Source organism: Falco rusticolus, chromosome 4, assembly GCF_015220075.1.
Source record: "Falco rusticolus isolate bFalRus1 chromosome 4, bFalRus1.pri, whole genome shotgun sequence".
Taxonomy (NCBI): domain Eukaryota; kingdom Metazoa; phylum Chordata; class Aves; order Falconiformes; family Falconidae; genus Falco; species Falco rusticolus.
Window position 1 is genome coordinate 20683493 of NC_051190.1, and position 13833 is coordinate 20697325.

The following is a 13833-nucleotide window of genomic DNA, read 5'->3' on the forward strand; positions in this document are numbered from 1 at the left end:
GATGGGCTTCAGTAACCACAAGTGCAAACCAGTCCTGATCAGGCAGCGCTAACTGGCTTCATAAGCAGAGGATGGAAAATGCCTGCTTAGACTAGTCTGGAGGTTATGCTGGATACAAGCTGAACAGAGCTTGGAAATAGTAATCTTGCAGAAAAAGCAAAAATTGTCCTGGAAAGTGTAAAGGAAAGTGTTTTAAGAGAGGCTACTGAGAGCTGGTAAGGCTGCATGTGACTTGACCAGTTTTATGCCATGCACTTCATCAGGGCTGGGGTTACCTCAAGACAGTTCAGGAGAAAGGAGAAAGCAGCAAGGGCAATCACAAAGCTCAAGAACATGGCATTTAAGAAAAAAAAAAAAATGATAGATCTACTTAATTTAAGAAGGAATGGATCTGGGGAAGGCATAACAGCCTTCAGATGAACCGAGGTTTCTTCACAGAGTTCCCTAGGCATAGCATCCGTTACCATAGACTGAAACTGCAGCAAGGCAGAAGGTGGTTAGACCTTAAAAGCTTGTTCTAGTCGGGGGGGAAAGCGTAGTGCTGCCATAGACATCATGGGAGGCTGAGGTGAAGGTTTCTATCCACCAGGGGAATTTTAGGAGTAGATGATCCTGCTGTGTTGCAGAAGGGTGGGCCAGGTGCCCATTTTCGATCCCTTCCATTTTTGGACCTGTAATTATATTCCCATAAAGACATAAATCTCTTAACCCAGACCCCCATTTATAGCTCTTACCAAGAATAATACAATATGCAATGAACTGTTTGCCACGCCGGTTTGCTCACAGACTAGTGGACTATCTAGCCACTTGTTTCTGCAGTTGCTAAAAAATACGTGTATCTTGTTATTCTCATATTTTATATACTTATTAGAAGTACAGCGTATCTGCCATGCAGAAAAGAGGTTCTTCAGCCTTTCTGTGAAATTACATTTCATACTTGGCAAAATCTTGTTGCCTATGGTTTCTCAGCTGCATCATTTTCTTGGGGCAACCCCAGCAATTTCCACGCTGAGGAAGGAAAGCGGTGGCATAATGTATCTGCAGCTCACTTCAGTGTATGCACAGATGGAAATAGGAAGGGATCCATTGGGTAGTTTGTATTCAGTCTATGTTTGGTGTCTCACCTCCTCCAAAACAAGGAAATATCCTGTCTCAAGTACTGTGTTTGTGGCAGACCTAGAGGGGAAAAAACAAAACAAAACCAAACAAAATAATCAGCACTGATACAAACCTGTTCACCTCCATGCCTTTGACCTGACTTTTCCTGATGAAAGCATAATATAGAAGAGAGAGAAGAGACAAAAGATCTGCAAAATCAAAATGTTCTGCTGCTTGCAGAGTTTTTTCCTGGAGCCAAATACGAGGAAGCATAGCCAGCATGGTCACGTCACACGCTGCGCTGCGAGAGGGCGACCAGCAGTGTGAGGAAGGCAGTAGGAGAAATCTGTACTGTGTGAAGGAAATGCAAAGATTTTATAATTTTAGATAAGCTTCAGTGTGTTGGATTTTACTTCAGCCTTTAGATGTTGTTTAACGATGTCTCCGTGGGTGCTTTACTGTGGAAACGGTGGAGCGTGTGTAGAATCTCTTGTGTGTCACACTTCAGAGGTGGTTTTTCAATATGTCTGTGTGAACGTGAGCAATGATGCTTTGTTTTAGCATATCACACTGATAACATCTGGAGATGTATTACCAGGCAACAGCTCTGTTAATCTTCAAAGCGTTTTATAAGCATTAACTAATGAATCCTCATGTTTCCCATACATTAGGTCATCATTTTCTAATAGGGAAAGAGGCCCAGGGATCTGCCCAGCACATGCAGAAGAGGTAGCGTTGGGTCTGGAATTAAAATGTGGAAGTTTGCTGCTTCTTGGGGAGAGATAATGAGGAGTTCAGGGCTGTGTTTTGGATGGAGCCTGCCCACTGAAAAGTAGGCAGGCTCAGGGACCTGCGTTCGGTCTGTAGAGAGCAAAGCACTCATCAGATTAATGCTTTTTCTCCCCTCTCTGTTCCCTTCCCTCCCTTACGGTTGTGTTTTTCCGATGAGGTGTGGGTACCTGGTGCTCGGGCGCTGCTCTGCAGAGAAGGTTTCTCCAGAGCTCTCTCAGTTTAGCTGGCAGTGCTGGGAAAGAGGCGAGCCCAGGGAATGCAGCAGCACACTGCAGCTCCTCTGCCACACTGCTGCTCCTCTACCACCACCCTGTGGGCAGCCTTTCTGCGCTGCTGCTCAGGATGGAGGTTCTGTCATCCCCCCGTGGTAAGAGAATGTGTCAGCATTCCTAAATACGTTTCCATCATGAATACATGATGGAAAACCAGAATATTGAAAAATCACAATGCATTTCGTCAGCACACGTCGATGAGCAGATGGAGGTGCTGTGTCCTGTCGTGGAGCATCGCTGCGGCGCAGCACGCTGCCCTCCGGCCGCTCCTGGGCAAGGGGGTGGGAGCCACTTGCTCTTGTCTAGTGATGGGGATTTGGGCTGGGTGGATATTTGCATCTTGTTTGAGCTGCCGAAATAGCCTCACCTCATTTCACAGACCACAGTCTCGTGTCTGAGGGTCCTTGTGAAAATGCTGACCTGTTCAGGTTTGCCTCCTTCCCTAGCCTCTCACCTCCCATTTGCATTTGTTTTCCACTTGGATTAACGCTGCCCATTTCCTACACCCTCTCCCTGACACATTTCACAGAGTCTGAAGGACAGAACCTGATGTGTGCTGTTGCTTGTTTTACCTTTTGTAACATCGGTTTGCAAGAACCCAGTAGGCTGCCAGGAGCTGGCTGGGAGCGGTGGGCAGCGCTTGCCATCTCCTGGAGGACCACAGAGACAGCAGGGACGGGCGCGGCTGGCTGGGGCCCTGATACCTGCCGTGTCCCCTCTTTGCAGAGCCTCCCCGGTGGATAAAGGAGCCCGAAGGTGGTGTTTACAGCGTAGGAACAAATCTTGTGCTGCTGTGTGAAGCTATTGGCAACCCCGAGCCGACCATTCAGTGGAAACTGAACGGGATGCCCATCGACAGTAAGTTCTGCTGTAGGGTGGGACGTCCCCCTTCTGCGCCCAGTTAGAGGGAACACACGAATCCCAGTGCACTGAGTGAGGTCTCATGTGACATGAATGAATATTTATTGACTAGTAAAGCTGACGTTCAGATGTGATCTGGAAGGGAGTAGGGATGGAAGCCACAGGGTGTGGGGGGTGGTACCCAGGAGTTGCTGCATCTGCCTTGCCCCGTAACATGCCCGTCTTTTGGGGACCTGGGGTAGCTTATGTTCGTTGAGGGCTCCTGGTCTTTGTGCTTCTGAGTAAGCACAAGTGACTGTGTGGCTGGGGAGCACAGGCCCTCTCCCTGCTGCAGCAGTATTATTACTACCATTTAAAAAAGCCTGTGTGGGGATTTTACTGGAAATTGGTGCTCTGAAACATTTTCTTAAGGCCACAGGAGCGCTGACAAAGGCAGTGCTCTGCAACTTGATCTCCAGCTCTCGAGCAAGGTCCTGTGTTGATCTTGAAGATGTGCTTCATGTTTTGACTTTCAAGGAATGAAGAGAGACTGTGAACTCCACAGTCATGGTGTTTCCCCCAGCTCCTGACAGTCTGGGTCTTTCCAGGTAGGACCTTCCGAGGGAGAATCTCTGCCAGAGAGATCAGCCTTACCAACCTTCAGCTCCACGACAGTGCTGTGTACCAGTGCGAGGCCAGCAACAAGCATGGCACCATCCTTGCTAGCGCCAATGTGAACGTCCTCAGTGAGTACCCTCCCACCCTTCCCTGTGCATGAGAAACATCTGGCTACCTCCCATTCTGCTGACTGAATCACTGGAACAGCTTGGGGTTTGTAACCACGTCTTTGTCCCTTTGCATTGGCTCCAGAGTTTAAGAAATGTGTTGTCTAAACGAATGCAACAAGCCTTGTCAAGGGTAATATTATATACTTAGTATAAGTGCTCGTGAGCTTTGATATATTCTTTATTTTAAAAAACATGGTTGTGGTTGGGCTCAAAACCTTTTGAATTCAAATGTACTAAAACCACTGGGGGCTGAGTTGTGACCACAACTCTGTTATTGAATTATTAAGTGTATTGTTAATCTTTAATTTCAGTTGTGGTGCTCAGCCTGTTCTTCAAAGAAAGGGAGTGATGGGAATGTATTTAATAAAAGAGGTCTCTAGAGGAAGCAGAACCAGGTCTGGTTTCTCTCCTGGAGCACACTGATGTTTCTTGTTCTGACATGTCCAGCAGTCAGTTGCTGTTATCTGTGTCGGTGAAGCTTATGAGACCTCAGTTGCTCAGTGCAACTAGTTCCAAAAGGCAGTGAAATTCCCATTAAGTGGCTAAGCCTTTGACCTTTGTTGGAAAAGGGGATGATGCGGGGACAGTATTTATATTCCCAGTTCTGAAATGCAGTGCTGCTCATTTTGCATTCTCTTCTGCAGATATTGCTCCCTTAATACTGACCTCAGATGGTGAAAACTATGCCACAGTTGTGGGTTACAGTGCCTTCCTGCACTGTGAGATTTTTGCCTCGCCTGCAGCAGATATTAGATGGTAAGCCACTGAGAACTGATGTTTTCATGTGAAGCAAGCTCATACAGGCTCCCCAAACACTGAGAAATGTGCTGGTTATTGTTTCTGTGCAGTTAAAATTAGAAATGTTTTACAAAACTGTATACAATGTAAATATTCTGTGTTTAAATGCACTTTCAAGAACCTTGAAGAACTGGTTTTTAAAGGGAGGCTGGTGAAAGTCCTCGACACCTGTGTGAGACAAGCGCTGGGACATTCATTAAACCCATGCTGTATGGACCCAAAGCCTGCTATAGCCTCATCGGCTTTAGTTAAATCTTGGCAACTTTTTGAGTTTGGACACATTATTGAGGTGGGAACGGCATGACTTACAGACTGTATTGACCTGGAAATGGTTCCATACGTTGGAAATCACAGCATTGTCACAGCGCTTGGCAGGTGCAATAAAATTGCAGATGACAGCTATAGATTAAAGACTCAGCCAGACTAGTTCAAAGACCTTGCTAGACGCTGTCAGCATGGTTTTGGTTTGCAGGAAGCTTATGTCCCTTTATGATGTGCTGCACGTGTGTAAAGTGACTTGCTAATCGTGGCTTGGTTGCTTGGTGGCAGAGCTGAGGCCAGCTCCCCAAATTCCTGTGTTCCCTGCGATACCTGCTAACCATGAAATAACAGTTCCTGCAGCCCTAGAAACAACCCGTAACTCTTGTTATCATCTTTAGGACGAAGGATGACAGCATAGAGCCACTTTCAGCATTGCGCTATGAGTTAAATAAGAACGGCACCCTAGAGATCAAAGAAACGAAGAAAGAAGACTCGGGCTCGTATGCTTGCTGGGCTGCAAACTCTGTTGGAAAAAGAGCAATTACTGCTAATCTGGATATAAGAGGTAATGGATCAGTTGTGCACAGAAAGACTTTTGACATCTGCTGAGGCTGTATATTTACAAATTTTCAGTGAATAAGTAATTAGTAAATATTCACTCCAAGGTACAGATTTATTCTGTGAGGCTATAAATTCTCTGTATGTTGACCTGAAATTGCCACAGGTCTCATGTATATGCAGCAATTAGTATTTGTCTCCATTTTTCTGTGTGATTTCTCCATGCTCGCACATGACATTTACTTTCTTCACACTTGCAGAAGCTGCGTAAGCCACCGAAAACTTGCAGTTTACTTCAAAGATCTGTTAACTTTATTATCTTTAAAGGATTTCCCCTCCTTCACGCCACCAGCTCTGTTACGTTCAGAGCAGGTTCTTGGCAGATCCTCAGCAGCCCACAGCCCTCCCTGTGCTCGTGGGCTTGGGGGGGTCCTTGCTGAGCCGGACAGGGTCCCTGAAGCTCCCACATCCTGGGATGAAGCTGGGCATCCTCCTATAGCTGCCATCCCTCCTGTTGATCAGCAGTTACATCCCAAACTGAATCAACTTCTACAGTGAACCCCAAGAACCTTGCAGCAAGATGAGTTAGGTGGTGATGTTGGTGTAAGGGATTCGCATTAGGCCTTTGCCTTATTATCAACTTTGCAAATATTTGTAAATAGGGAAAAAAAATACTGAAATGTGTTTACTTCTAAATTTCAGATACATCCCTTGTGTTCCAATTCTGCTTTAAGGGATTTATGTGCGTGGTTGGGCAGGAGGGATTTTCCACTGAAGGATGTGATGGCAGTGGACAGTTGAGCACACAGGTTTAAATTTAATGGGCTGTATCTAAATTCGCTGAGGATTTAGGACTTGCCAAAAAAACCACCCCAGACTTAAATACTCTATTAGCAAAGTCCTCAGAAGAACTCTCTAATGCAGATTTGCTATGACAAACATGAGAAACAAAACCCACTCTTTTTGTGTTCAATTTCCACCCACCCTTTGCTTTGTAAATTTTACAGTGATAATAAACATGAAAATGTACAATGAAACTCTTACAGAGCAACATTTCACTGTAAAAATAAATTCAGCCAAGTGCTTTCTTCTTACTTATTCATCTGTTTCTGCATTCAGATTAGAGTCAATTAAAAGAACAAACTTGATTGCAATAATTTTTTCTCACTTGACTTTAATAAGCTTGTAATTTTTCTTGGATCATTGCCAAAGCCTATCTCAAATGGCAATTGGACATAAAAGTCATATTCAAGCCTTTTTTTTATCATCCATTTCATGACAGTCTGCTAACAAGGATTTTCACCTGTGACTTTTTTTGTAGGTTTTTTGAGTTGGTTTTCTTTTTCCCCTGGAGCTCTTCCATTTGGAGTGAACGAAAAAACAATTTTTCAGGATAGAAAATTAAATCCTGGCAAATATCTGTTTCGAAAACAGCCATCCTTCACTCGAAATGTTTGTATATGTAACAAAAAAGACATGATTGTTGCTCCTAAGATTGTGTTTTATATATGAAGTGCTTGGTGAAAATTTGATGTAATAGTCTCTCTTCCTAATCAAAGTATTTTTTCTGTGATCAATCAGATGCTACAAAACTTGTTGTTACTCCAAAGAACCCCCGAGTGTTGAAATCACATTCAATTTTATTGAAATGTCAGTCTGAGTATGATTCACACTTGAAACACAGTTTTAAATTATCCTGGAGGAAAGATGGAGATGAGCTGCCATTCAACAGCACGGAGGATGGCAGGTAAGCAGGGAAGAAGCAAGAGTTTTCTTCATCTAAGCTGAATAATGCTGTATGGTGCTGGAATATGAGTTTCAATAAACATGAGACTTAATAGCCTGAAATGCAAATTTATGTCTGCAAGAATTCTTCATGCAATGTGTGAATAGATCTGGATTTTATATATGTATAAATATAAATGCATCTCTGTGAGTTTTGAGCCATGGCTGGCAAATGATACTGGTTTTTATTCACTCTCTCACCATCACAGCATCACCAACATTGCATAAATGTTGATTCAGCCCAAAGATACAGCTCTAGCCCCAGTGTAGTCCATTGGGGTTTTTTTCTCCACTTCAGTGGAACTAGTATTTTCCTGTGGTTTACACCTGTTTGGGCAAAATGAAGTCCTTGTGATATTTAAGTGAATGAAAAACAGGTTTCTGGAATTCTGCCTTAAGATCGTACACATTAAAAACAATTAGTTTTTCCTATGTATGAGTTTAGGACTTACAGGTCCAGGCTGAATTTTGCCCTACTCTTGTGTTTCCATTGACCTCAAGGGGATGGAGCTCAGCCTTTATTCCATATGAAGTGTCCCACAGTGAGCAATCAGACATCTTTATTAATTACCACAGAAGAGAGATGGTTTCCTAAATACCGCAGTGCTGGAGAGGCTGAAGATCCTGCTGAGGCCACGTAGTGTGGGGAGATAGCGCCAAGCAAATGTCATGTCTGCAACAGAGCCCTTGTGTGTGGGTTAATGCCAGCTTCCCCTGGTGCATTGGACATCACACAAGTGGATCAGGAATGCTCGGGTTTACTCAACCCTTTGAAAAATTCGGACATAAAGCCCATGTATTTGCCTCCTTAATGATGTGCCAAAATCCTATGTCCCAGACACTCAGCCGATGCGTATCAATGTGGCTCTTTTCAGCCCCAGAGAGGCTTGCCAGCTTCCAGCCACGGAGGCTAAATTGCTACAAAATACAAATAATAGTTTACAGCACGGTATAATACAACTACAATTACATTTTAAAGCAATAGGCCTGATGTGCAATTATGTTATTCAAAACGTCCAGTTACCAAGATTTTTTATGCACCGTTTTCTGGAGAACAGCAGTGTCTGTCTGTCGTATGCTTATCTTACAGATTTTTCTCTACCTTATTTGTACGTACCTTTTTTTTTTGGTTTTGTACCCCACAGGGTAATTCTGGACAGGGATACACTGTTCATATCAAGCGTGACACTGGAGGATCAAGGTGTTTACATGTGTGTGGCTAGCACGTCTCTGGACAGCGTCACCGCCACATCGCAGCTGGTAGTTCTCGGTAAGAGAATGTTTCCCTGCTGTTCAGGCAGCTCCGTGTGGTACAGAAAGCCATCGCCCTGCTGCCCCTTCCTTGCTTCTTTTGCCCAGTTCAGTTACAGAGCCTCAATCACCCAGTTTCACAGAGGTGTGAGGTACCTCTCGCTTGTTAACCTCAGTTGTGCTGTTCTTGTGCCGCCTGGAGTAGGGCCACCGATGCACGCTTTCCATTTATATTCAATCTTTGTGGGACCTAGGAGGAGGCAGCCTTTCTTCGTGGTTCAGGAGTTACCCACAGTGGCTGTAAGAGCTTGTCCAGGCTGGAAGGTGCAATAGCATATTGGGAATAGCTCTGCTTCTACTTTGAAGTCCTTTGTCAGTCCTTCACCCCACTTCACTAGCCATTTGCACACTAATTACTGCTTGGACTATTTTTTTGAAGAAAGACGCAAGGCCAGTATTTAGATGTCTAAGTCCTCTGAAGATCAGTGGAAGTTAAGCACCTAAAAGGATTAATTGTCTTAGCGAACCTGAGCATAAATTATTGTCCGGTGGCAAAGAGCAACTCCACAGCAGAGAAAAGCCTTGACCTGCACAGCCTGAAGCTTGACCTTACAACCTGCCTCCCTTTCTGAAGGACCACTTGGAATTACAGGGGTGAACTTCGGAGTGATATGCAGTCCTTTCCACATGTACCTAAGGGCATCAGCCAATAGCTAAAATTTTGTTTGGTGGACAGTTTTGCATCATTTAAATTTCATTAAATTTTGCTTCATTTTACATTTTAATTTATTTCTGGCAGTGACAGCAACAAGAACTAAGACAATCTGTCTTTCAAGATGTTTCACGCTTTAAATGAATGGTATTTTTCAGTAAATTAAGAAGATGCTATACACATTATTTATGGTACTGTGTTCTTTAGTGCTGTATAATTCAAAATGTTTGTAGGCTATTCGTTACATTACTTATGAAAATTTCATGAAGCATTTTATTCCCTCTTAGAAAGGTGATTTGCGGAAGAGGAAAACCAGTCTTCTGCTCTTTCCCCCTTGTTTGTCGTATGTAAGGAAGGTCTTGGTAGATTAACAATACCTGTTATTTTCAAAATGAAAAAATCAGGCTTCTTTTGCAATGAAAGGCTTGTGAAATGGCTAAAGAACTAATTATGGTGCAGATGGAGACATCAGAGTATGGGCAACTAAGAGCAAAAGAAATATTCAGTTAGAGTGGTGCTAAGTATTTGTTCTATGATACATGAACAGATAGAGGAGTGGGTATCTTTAAGATGCACTATTGTCATCTTTAAAATATGCTGAGTTTTAACTCAATATATTTAACAAGAATAGAACAGCAAAATGCCTGTAGATGAAATGGTGCTTTCATGATTTTTCCCAGGTACAACAGAAATAGGGGGGAGAAATGCAAAGAAAACTGAAACAAGAAGTCCAACCAAAATATAACCTTTTTAACTTTCTGATGTACCCTGAGATAAAACAAGAAAACTCAATATTGTTATTTGAAAAAAAAATCAGTACAAACACAATTAATTTTTCTCACAATGACAGAGACAGCTCGGTGGTGAAGGTGGCTGCTTTTCTTATAATGAATGACATTGCCAGCGAAAAATGTGCTTGGGACATTGGGGCAGGAGGAGGTCAAAGACCTGAAGTTGTGCAGTCTGGTTTCCTTGGTCTGTACGTTTCTTAGATCTTGAAACCGCAGCCCTGTGGCTGAGGAGAGGGAGGGAGCGTGTGTGACTTTGGAAGGATGTGGGGTTGCCATCAGCCCCCTCAGCGAGAAGTTACCCTTTTACATCAGGCCCTGACACAAAACCATAAAATGTAAAACTTCCCTGTTTCAGTTACCGAGCTAACCCAGCCAGACTGCCGGTGGTGAACGCCAGCCGTAAGGAGGCTGTACAGCTGTCGGTCTGAAACCGCTGTGTTCGCAAGTACAAATACCGGCGATTTGGCAGACGACCCGATGCACAGAGCCCCCCTGCTGCCATAGAGGAACAAGGTGGTGGTGCAGATGTGTGTCCCACAGGACTGTGAGGGGGAGCAGCCTGTTTTGGTGGTGCTGGTAACCTCAGCCCTGTTCAGACCACGTCCCTGGAAAGGGAGCTCTGGTGGCACCAGGGTGGTCCTGTGCTCGGGGCTTGCTTGTCCCCGCAAGGTGCAGGGCAGTTATCATACCAACCTCCAACACCTCTGGCTCTGGATCCTCTGGACAGTGTGAATTGAGTTGGCAGGCAAAGAATTTTCTGGTTTCCTTTAAACATAGGTGCTGATGGCTGGGATAATGAATGTTATCCCTTCACTCATACTCTAAAGGGCCAAGTTCGGTAACGGTTGGAGCCGGGTCACCTTCTACTGCTCTGGTTTGCACCAGGGTAAATCCAAGTGATGCTAATACAACTTTCTGCTAAGAGCAATGTCAATGTCTATTAATGATTAAATAGATCTTAGTGTTGATTTGAAAAGAAAAATCAGTTGCTGCAAGCACAGTAATGACAGTAGGTGGAAATGAGCTTCAGAAGGGATATTGCGTTTAGAAGGGAGAAAGCAGGACCAGGAGATACAGTCAGGTGTTCTCTAATAAAAAGGATCTTTAAAAGCTTTTTTAAAACACTTTCCTAATCTTTTCCGTTTGAAATGAAAAGATGTTTTACCACCAGCGTCACTAAACTTGCTGTTCTCATCCCTTGGGAAATGCCAAGACAAATGGCAAGAGCTTGCCGTGCTCCTGATGCTTCTTCATTATTTCTCAGATGTTCCTGATCCACCAGAAGACCTTCAGCTCTCTGAAAATCAGAACCGGAGTGTTCGACTGTCCTGGAAAGCTGGGGCCAGCCATAACAGCCCTGTTAACGGTATGAAAGATTTCAGTAGCATCACCTTGTGCTGTTCAACATTGTGGCATGTCATGACTGTTAGGAGAAACAAACCGTGCTCACAGCCATACTTAATCGGTTTTACTATGACAGTTAATTTGGTGTAAGTTCATTCCCATTCTTGCTATGTATAAGCCATTTATACAGGCTCTGCCTTTTTTTCTTTTGTTTTGTTTTGGTGTGGTTTTTTTTTCCTCCCCAGAGTCGATTATAGAGTTTGAGGAGAACCGGTGGGAGCCGGGGAGGTGGCAGGAGCTCACGCGAGTCCCGGGGAATGACACCACAGCCCTTTTGTCACTGGCCTCGTATATGAATTACCAGTTCCGTGTCACGTCGGTGAACGCTGTGGGAAGAAGCCAGCCTAGCAAACCATCGCTGCGCTATGCAACACCTCCGGCTGGTAAACACTGCCATCTAGTTTTCTGAACGTTAATATTTTTAGTGTTTTGCTGGGAATAAAAGTTTCCTCCTGTGCCTTAGAGGGGTGCCAAGAAGTCAGGGTGGCTTGTGCTGCTTTCGCTGCTCAGCGGCAGCCCAGGGATGCTGCGGTGAGGAATACGCTGCTGTGGTTAGCGGGGTGTTTCCTACCTGGGTCCCTCTACTGCTTTCCTGAGCTCTGCTGATTTCACACCGTTAAAGCCCGTCGTGGCCCGGGATGGACAAGCCGTTGCGGGAGAAGATCAGGGTTTATGGGGAGCCTTGCAGCAGCACAGAATTGCCAAAAATCTCCATTCACAGGGCATTTCGCATCGTGACAGAAAATGTGTCTCTGAAAGTCATTTTAGAGGCCAACTGTTCAGCATTTGCATTCCTTGGCATTTTTATTTATTTATTTATTTTTTTCCCCTTTACTTCAATTTCAGGTCCTTTCAGCTGTGTGCGTCCCACTAATGACATACCTTCTGTTTACTATCCCCATAGGGAGAAAAATCTCTTCCTCGTAATCCCCCTACATCTGGTGCTTTGGAATTCAAAAGTCACAGTTTCTTGTTAGCTGGTAGCTCCAACCAACAACGGCACTTAGGAATCAAAACAGCATAAACAATGTGTTTTGGTCACAGCAGCTTTGCTGATCCAAGTAATTAATCCCATGAACTTTTGTTAAGGTGTCTTTCACTCTCAGTAAGACAGAAATAAGGTTTTTTACATCTTTTTTTGTTTGTTTGCATTTGAGATATAAATGCAATTAAAATGCAGGCTATGCAGACTAACCTTATCACCTGTGTGGTTCCAGCTCCAGACAAGAACCCAGAAAACATCCGAGTTGAAGCTTCTGAACCAAATGAAATGGTGATGAAATGGGAGGTAAGGCGAACATGTCCCTCAATGCTACAATATGGGAAACAGGTTCTCCCTTCAAGCGGCAGTTTCTAAAGCAGCATGGAATTTATCATGATGTTGTTTTAATGTAATTACATTTAAAAAAAGAAATAACAGATCCCTTGACTTTATCTCCCCTTCCCCTACCTCTGTGTTTTGGGAATTAGCAAATTCCATAGGTAGGACCCTCGATGCTCCTGAAGTCAAAGGTAAAGGTGTTATTGACTTTAATGTGTGTACTGGGTTTCCCCCCTAGTATCATTTTTGCTTCAAAAGACAATTTTTTACATCTAACTTTGCGGGTTATTAAGAACTGTGGAAGCACAGTGAGAATTCCCCAGTGTGCTCTTCTTGTGTGCATCTTGCATACAGGGAAGTGCTTAAAATGACTGCGGCTTTACCGTGCTCGCAGGAGGAGCAGCCGGGCCGGGGAGGGGTGCTCTGTGCATCGCTCTGCCCTTCCAGCCTGGAGGCTTCAAAATGATGCAGATCGCTTCACCGAGAGAATGTGAGCTTGAATTTTTACATCAAGGACTGAAGGAATGTAGATAAAGCTCCTGAGCATGTGTCTCAAAGGAATTGCGTAGAGTTCTTGAGGATGGTTTCAAGTCTTCAAATTCCCTGGCTTGTAAGCTTACAGCTTCTGTGCCAACAGTTTAGAGAGCTGTGTATTGCTTCATTTAAGACAAATTTCAACAACTGTGGAAGGAAGCATATTTTTCTGTGGCTGGAATTAAACACAATTTACATGAGATTTACTTCTCAATCTGCCACTCAGAGCAAAGAACAATAAATGTTTCCCCATTGTGAACTGGTGGTCCAGGCTATAAGTACGCCAGAAGGAGATGGCCCTCTAGATCGATGGGCTTGGATGTGAACGGGGATTTTTGCTGTCCAGTGTAGCCCAGGGTCATGGATATATTCCTGCCTCTCCGAAGAAATGCAGAGCGGCAATAGCCAGTGTGGCTGGGAGATGCGGCTGTGCCCACCGCTCCGTTGAGCAGAGAACGAGCGGCTGCGTGCTGGGAAGCCTGTAATCTGCTGCTGAGGCAGGGCAAAAGTAGAAATGGAAACTGAGACTGAAGGGAGAGAATGGGATGGACAGGCTTTGATAAATCCTATTGAATCATTTAAATGTCGTAAACAGCATAGTCATTTATTTATGGTGTTTCCTGTATGC

General features: G+C 44.2%; 1 protein-coding gene across 8 annotated transcripts in view; it reads left to right on the forward strand.

The window, feature by feature from the left end:
• Positions 1 to 13833, forward strand: part of CHL1 (cell adhesion molecule L1 like) — a 138257-nt gene that overhangs the window by 103550 nt on the left and 20874 nt on the right. For all 8 annotated transcript variants that reach the window (XM_037386358.1, XM_037386357.1, XM_037386361.1 and 5 more), the window contains 9 exons: positions 2889 to 3020; positions 3611 to 3748; positions 4435 to 4546; positions 5248 to 5414; positions 6989 to 7154; positions 8338 to 8462; positions 11211 to 11312; positions 11536 to 11733; positions 12568 to 12638. In XM_037386358.1, the coding sequence (XP_037242255.1) occupies positions 2889 to 3020; positions 3611 to 3748; positions 4435 to 4546; positions 5248 to 5414; positions 6989 to 7154; positions 8338 to 8462; positions 11211 to 11312; positions 11536 to 11733; positions 12568 to 12638 (1211 nt within the window). The remainder of the gene's footprint in view (positions 1 to 2888; positions 3021 to 3610; positions 3749 to 4434; positions 4547 to 5247; positions 5415 to 6988; positions 7155 to 8337; positions 8463 to 11210; positions 11313 to 11535; positions 11734 to 12567; positions 12639 to 13833) is intronic.